Source organism: Dermochelys coriacea, chromosome 9 (genome assembly GCF_009764565.3).
Source record: "Dermochelys coriacea isolate rDerCor1 chromosome 9, rDerCor1.pri.v4, whole genome shotgun sequence".
In the NCBI taxonomy this organism is placed as follows: Eukaryota; Metazoa; Chordata; order Testudines; family Dermochelyidae; genus Dermochelys; species Dermochelys coriacea.
In genome coordinates, this window is record NC_050076.1 from 7,756,167 (window position 1) to 7,763,467 (window position 7,301).

A 7,301-nucleotide genomic window follows, 5' to 3' on the forward strand; every position below is an offset into this window, starting at 1 on the left:
TGAATTCCCCCAGGCCCTAAGGACCATGACAGGACCTAACTACTTTCCACACCTAATGCAAGGTGCATTTCTTTAACCTTGCCTTCTCTTAGCTAAACACAGAGCAACAAGTATATTTATATTAAAAACACCCTTCTGAAACAAGACTCTCTAATGCATATGCTTTTCCCTCTGGGGAGAGAATGAGTGAACAAATTCCATGATCGGTGTGCAGACACGCTGTTTAATGAACACTGGAGAGCACTCAGATACTACCATGAATAAGCACAGTACCAAAATGTATGTAGAACAGAACATCAGTTTAGTCCAGATCAGAACTGACTTAAAGCAGAAGTTAAAGGTTTCATATTCCCACTAGAAATGTAAACCATCCAGTCCCTTCATACTTTTATTTAAGTTTTCATGACACTTTAAACTTCCTCAGGTTCCCTTGCTTATATCAAAGAACTCACATCACCTCCCCTATGTTTTACCCATAGATGTATGATGCTTTCCCATGGTTTATGCATCATCTCCCAGGACCTCACCAGGAAGTGTTTGTGTACAATGATTTTATGCATAATTTAGTTAAGAACGAAATACGAAGTCATGAGGAGAGATGGAAAGAAGATGATTCACTGGATCTCATTGACTTCTACCTGGCTCAGATAGCAAAAGTAAGTGCCTGTACTCTGAATAACAGTAGCTTCTCCTTAGCCTCACTGTCCACTGCAAAGAGACTTAGTTGAAGGATTGCTAAATAATTTTATAGATTAATATTTCAAATCTTCCTGTAATTTGGGACTTCAGAAGTGTTTTTGTTTTTTTCCCCCATTTGTTGGACATTTCATGAGATATTTTCATCAAGCAGCATTGTCAGCAGTGTCAGCTGCCTCCCATGTGCCCCCTTTTGGCTAGGGGTGGTGCCACAGTACCCAGCCTCAGTTTCCACTCTTGGTTCCTCAATAAACTCAAAAGAGGCTTTCACAAGTCCAATAACAGCACTTCTTTGGGCTGATTTTAACAAAGTTCCAAAACAAACACAAAAGCTTTTCCACTCAGCCTTAAGCTGGGCAGAGCCCCTTTTCGCTGAGGTATTGTCTCTTCCTCTATTCTCTAAGCCACTGGAGAAGACACAAGGCCTGCCCCCCTTCTTGGTCTCTCCCCAAAAGGAAAACAAAAACTTCCAGATGGGTCTTTCTACCTAGCCCCAAATCCATTCCCAGGAATCACGACAGGAGACAAACACTATCTCTGCAGCTTCACTCTGTAGCCCCCATCCATTTGGCCATCCACAAGCCTCTGTTTTTCTACCTCCCCAGAGGTTCGATTTAGTCACACACTTGCCTGTCACATGACTTGATTCATTCTCTCCACCAGGAGAGGCAAATTAGCTGTGTCACAGATGGGCTGAGAGCTACGTCCCTTTAGAAGGGCCAGCCAACCTGTGAAAAATATGTTAATTAATACTCAACAGTACTTCTGTAGAACCTTCTGCTTTCAAATCTTGTGAATGTCACCTTCAGACCAAAGATGACCCCACCTCCACCTTTAATGAAGATAACATGATTCAGACTGTGGTTGATCTTTTGCTGGGAGGGACAGAAACCACAACTATCACCCTGTGCTGGGCACTCCTCTATATGCTGCAATACCCAGATATCCAAGGTGGGTGAACGCGCATCAAAGGGACACACATTAAAGTTTGCACATCATTACTAAACAAATATTAGCTCAGATTAACAGTGTGCTGTAAGATAAAGTGACCTGCCAGCAATGAACATCAGTGCTTAGCTGTTAATATCTAACAGCTCAGAAAGGAGAATTTAATCTATGAAATATCATGAAAGGAAATATAAATATGCTATCACCCCACCAGCTGCCTGAAATGCAACACCAGCAGGTGCTTATATAGGCTATTGGTCTCCCCCTTCATACTAAGACAATAGCGAGGGGAGATAGCCGGCTAAAGGGGCAATTTCACAAATTAAACAAGAATATTTTCTCTTATTAATACTTTCTCATTGCCCAAGTAGAAACAGTGAACAGAACTTAAATTTACCTAAGCTGACATGTATTTATAACTTTCCTGTCAAAAGATATTGTGAATATAAAGGGAATATGTCAACATCCCTCATTTCATCTAGACAGGAACATGCAGGCATTTCTGTAAAGATTAATTTGAAAGAGAAGTACCATTTGAGAAATTACCTTGAGCTCTGGGGAAATGCTCCCTCTCTCTAAAGATCAACTTCAAACCAATGCAGGGATCAAACCACACTCCAAAGTATCTCACAGCAATGTATTCTTATTTTACAAAACCCTGGATTGTATATGTCCAGTCAAGGGACACATAACAAGTTAACACAGCTTTGTAAAGAGATGGGCATATTAAAAAGAAAACCAGAAAAAGGGATGAAAAACATTCATCTGTTATAAGTAAAACCAAGTATTTCTTTGCAGAGAAAGTCCAGAAGGAACTAGACACTGTCCTGGAACCTTCCCAACTAATCCACTATGAGGACCGGAAGAAACTGCCTTACACAAATGCTGTGATTCATGAGATCTTGCGCTACAGCAACATTACTGCTGTCGGGACCCCTCGACAGTGCGTGAAGGATACATCAGTGCTGGGGTTTCCCATTGAAAAGGTACAATGGTATTCTCCATGTTAATAACCCCTGCTTCTTTTGCATCATTATTACTAAAGGCACGTCTACACTATAGACATACGTCAACCTATGTTAGGTCGACTTACAGACACCGTTACAACCTACAGCAGAGGAGGGCAAACTACGGCCCGCGGGCCACATCCAGCCCTCAGGACCCTTCCCTCTGGCCCCCGAGCTCCTGCCAGGGAACGGGGTCAGGACAGGCTTGCAGCGTGGTGAGGTGGCCAGAGGCTAGCCCCTGGTCCCTCCCCTCATCCCTCCCTCGCAGTCACAGTTCCCCCAGCGCCTGGGCAGCATGGCTGCAGCTCTGGCCGGGCGGCACGGCTATAGCGCGGCCAGGGGGAGTTACGGGGGGCAGGGGGATGAGGAGCAGGGGGAGATGCAGGGGGGTGGTCAAGAGGCCTGGGCCCTGCTGCCGGGGACAGTGGCAGAGCAAGCCAGGGCCCATCTCCACCTCCAGCACACTTGGCCCCTGTCCCCAGCAGCCAAGCCAAGACAAGGAGCGAGCCCTGCCCAACTGCCAGAGAGAGCAGCCAAAACAAGCAGGGGAAACGCACAGGGAAAGGACTGAGCCCCCCTTTCCCCCACCCCACAGATAAGGTGGGGCGGGAAGAGCAGGGAGGGTTGGATAGGGGGCAGGGGGGATTGGATAGGGGCAGAGGTCCCGGGGGTGATCGGGGGTGGGGAGCAGAGAAGATTGGACAGGGGACGGGCGTTCCGGGGGGATGGTCAGGGGGCAGAGAGCAGGGGTGTTTGGATAAGATGCAGGAGTCCCAGGGGGCAGTCAGGGGTGGGGAACAGGGGGGGTTGGGAGTTCCAGGGGGCTGGAATGGGGGCAGGGGCCAGGCCATGCATAGCCTCCCCCAGCCTTCCCTACCTGGCCCTCCATACAATTTTGTACCTGATGTGGCCCTAGGGCCAAAAAGTTCTCTCATCCCTGGCCTACAGTCTACACTACAGAGTTTCAGTTGTAATTACTGTGGTAGCTGATGTCCACACTACCCTCCTTCTGTTGGTGGCATGCGTCCTCACTAGAAGCACTTCCATTGACTGAGAGCCAGGGCTCTCAGCTCCCTGCAGCTCCCCACTGGGAGCCCAGCTGCTCCCCCCAGCACCCAGGCTCTTGGTTCCCCACTCCCAGCTGCGAGTGGAGACCAGACATCCAGGGTTCATGCCTCCCCGCTCACAGCTGGGAGCAGGGGGCAGCTGCCCGGGCTTCTCAGCTCCCTGAGCGGGAAGCCACCATGCAACAGCCCAGCTGGGAGTGGGGGGCAGCCGAACTCCAGCTACCCAGCTTTCTTGTCAATTTCACTGCTCCAGCTGCTGTGGCTACACAGACATTGTGTTGTCGTAATTACACCAACGTAAGTCCTATGCCACTCGTGGAGGTGGAGTTATTATGTTGGTGTAGCAGGGCACTTACATCAGTGGGATAAAGCTGTGGTGTGTACACTGACATAATTAGGTCAATGTAAAGTGCCTTCCATCCACCTAACTGTGCAAAGTAGACCAGGCTTAAGTATTCATGTTACATTCATGCCTTGCTATCCTAATCAAGGATCTGGGCCTCCCTGTGGTAAGAACTTCAGAAAAAAATAGCCAAGACGACAGTCCCGGCCCCCAAACACTTTCTGTCTATACATGAGACAGGACAGAACAGGCAAATAGGGTGGAAGTAGGTTGGGAGTTGAAAAATGAACATAGCTTTGCAGAAGTAGTCTAGGCCTGTAGGCATCATGGCATCAAGAAGGTTTTAAGGGTGGGGGAAGAGAGATCGTGGTGTGCTTTATGAATTTGATTGTGCATTTTCCCCACACATATGAGAGGATCACGGGAGAAAGCCTGGAGGCGTTTGAGGGAGATGATGATTAGGGCTGCCATCAATACCAAGCGAAGGCAGGAGCCAGCTGTTCAATATGCCAATAGATCTTACTAATAGCATGGGGCTCACTGGTGAAGGGCCAGAAATGCAAAAACAAGGAGCTAGTGTCTGATGTGGTGTGGTAGACAGACCCAGCAGAGAAATGGAAAGAGACGGTTGGTGTGGTTAGAGTGACAAGCCATTGAATGCAATCCTAGTAGCAGAATTTTGAATACACTTGAGAGGGACAATGTAGCTGGCATCAAGGCCAGAGAAGAAGAGATTATAAGGATCATGGCATAAAATGATGAGATTAGATGACAGTCTGGACACAGACAGGGCCAAATCTTTGAAATATTATATTGGAGGCAGCAGCAAGACTTGGTTGCAGTCTAGATTTGTGAGTTTGGAGAGAAGGCCAAGTTGATGATAACATCCAAATTATGGTCTTGCAACAATTGGGAGGGTGGTGGTGTTATCCACAGTGATGGAGTAAATGGAGAAAGAAGAAGGCCAAAACTCAGTTTGACCATGTTGAATTGAAGGTTCCAGCTGGACATCCATGAAGAAATGTTAGAAAAGCTACCTCAGATGTAGAACTGGATGGAGAGGAACTCAAAGCAGTAGTTACAGAAGGCATATTCTATGTGTGGAGGTGGAGGGGAGAGGGACAGGGAGGTAAGTGGGGTCAAGATTAGATTTTTTTCATGATAGGGAAGAGAAAAGCATGCATTTATTGAGAGGAGTGAGTGGTTAAGAGAGAGCAAGGAAGAGGGTGAATGGGGTGAAGGGAGGTAGGGTAGAATCGGGTTGCTGGGACAGATGGATTAAAGGAGGGCAGATGAGAAATCTCTGTGTCGTAAGAGAGGAGAAGGAGAGAATTGTGATAAAGGAAAAGAGGGCAATTTGTAACAGAACATTTGAGTACAGTACTATCAGATGTGACCCTGGTGAACCAATCTGATAAGCAGAGAAATGAGGCTAGACAGTGTGAGCCACACAGCTGCTGTAAAAGGGTATAGACCTATTGATGTCAATGAAGCCACACGGATTTACACAAGCTGAGAACCTGCTCTTGTTTTTAATGCTTAGCTAACAGACTAATTCACAAACAGAAGACAATTAAGTTTTGCTTCTTTTTCAGGGCACAATTGTATTGCCAAATTTACACTCTGCTGTATACGATTCCGAACACTGGGAGACCCCATGGAAGTTCAACCCGAGTCACTTTCTCGATTCAGATGGCAACTTTGTAAACAATGAAGCATTCATACCTTTCTCAGCAGGTATTTCATTGGCATCTAAATCTGCTTGCTCCAAGTATGTAAGCATGTGAGATGCTAGCTACATACATGAGGCAGCTAGCCCTTCCCGCTGGTCCCACCATGGCAGCCATGCTTTATTTTTAGTGATCTAGCACGGGCATATCTCCATGACCTGCCTGTGAATTACATCCCTGGCTTGAAGCATAGACATAACCAAGGCCAGATATATATCTAGCATCTCAGCTAAAGAAAAGTATACAGATTATGTCCCCCTGAGGCAACTTCTCACCTTAGGGTCCAAGAGACTCAGCAGAATTTTGTTTGGAAATTCACTTTTCTCTGACTCATTCTGTGCAATCATTTGTAGGAGTAATGCCCTTCTCTTGTTCCTTCCGTAGGGCATCGGGTGTGTTTGGGGGAACAGATGGCAAGAACTGAGCTCTTCATCTTCTTTGTCAACCTGCTGCGGGTGTTCACACTCCAGCTTCCAGAGGGAGTGAAGGAGGTCAATCTGGACTATATTTTAGGGGCTGTATTGCAGCCATATCCATATAAGCTCCATGTGGTTCCACGCTAGTCTGAAATGAACCATAAATGGAGGTGATTCTGTCAGGATTTTAATATCCATCTTGTACTTATCTTATTAGTCTTATTTGATAATTCAGTATTGTGACAGTGGATGGAGATATTTTTATTTAGGAACACAGACTTATTAAATTTTAACTTTAAAAAATAAATGCATTTGCCAAAGATCAAGCGATCTTCAGTGTACAAAGTGCAAGGTAACACCTATTGGAAAGAATTATCTAAACTATTTCTACACAGTAGAGATACTGATGAACTAGCTGTAATCCCACCACGGCTGCACAATTGTCCAGATATAATAAAGATGCATTATTTTAACTGAACTTCAGTGTGTACCATTCACTCTTTTGTGTTCACAAAACCTCTTTTCTCTCCTTCAAAGCTCATTTCAAATGTTTTATCACAAGGCTATCAATGTACTTTGGGCCCCCCTTCCTTTACTCTCTCTGGGAGGACTATTCACAGTAGTAAAGTTAAGCATGCACACGTCTGCAGTTTTAGGGCCTCATTTCCTCTCACAACCACCATTCTTTTGAATGTCCCTTTGGATTTGGCAATGTGACATGTCACTGTAGTGTTAGATTCTTTTTGTTCGCCTACTTCTCCTGGTTTCCTCATTAAATGCTTACTGTCTCTTGACAAGTTGCTTATGCATTTGTTTGGTTATATCAATCATAGCCATCTCTAGGAACCACTTTTTTTTCTTAAGAATCCCTCGTTTCCTCTTAGAACTCCATCTTCTTTGAGAAGTTAGTGGAACAACATTCTACTACTGATTACTTAAAGTAAGGGCACTGAACAGTTGAGAACTGAAGAAATTAGATCAATTACCACCATTTCTTAGGGTCACCTCTAGATATAGCACTATTCTATGAAAATTAAGAGTTTTGGTGCACTTGGTACTACCATTTATTGCATCACCATCCCACTAATCTCAAC

At 45.5% G+C, this 7,301-nt stretch overlaps 1 protein-coding gene across 1 annotated transcript in view; it reads left to right on the plus strand.

Moving 5' to 3' along the window:
- The window catches only part of LOC119861067 (cytochrome P450 2J2-like), a 27,887-nt gene extending 21,533 nt beyond the window's left edge, over positions 1-6,354 (plus strand). The window contains 5 exon segments of the mRNA XM_038415534.1: positions 480-656; positions 1,506-1,647; positions 2,443-2,630; positions 5,657-5,798; positions 6,176-6,354. Of these exon segments, the coding sequence (XP_038271462.1) occupies positions 480-656; positions 1,506-1,647; positions 2,443-2,630; positions 5,657-5,798; positions 6,176-6,354 (828 nt within the window).
- Positions 6,355-7,301: the final 947 nt, after the last annotated feature.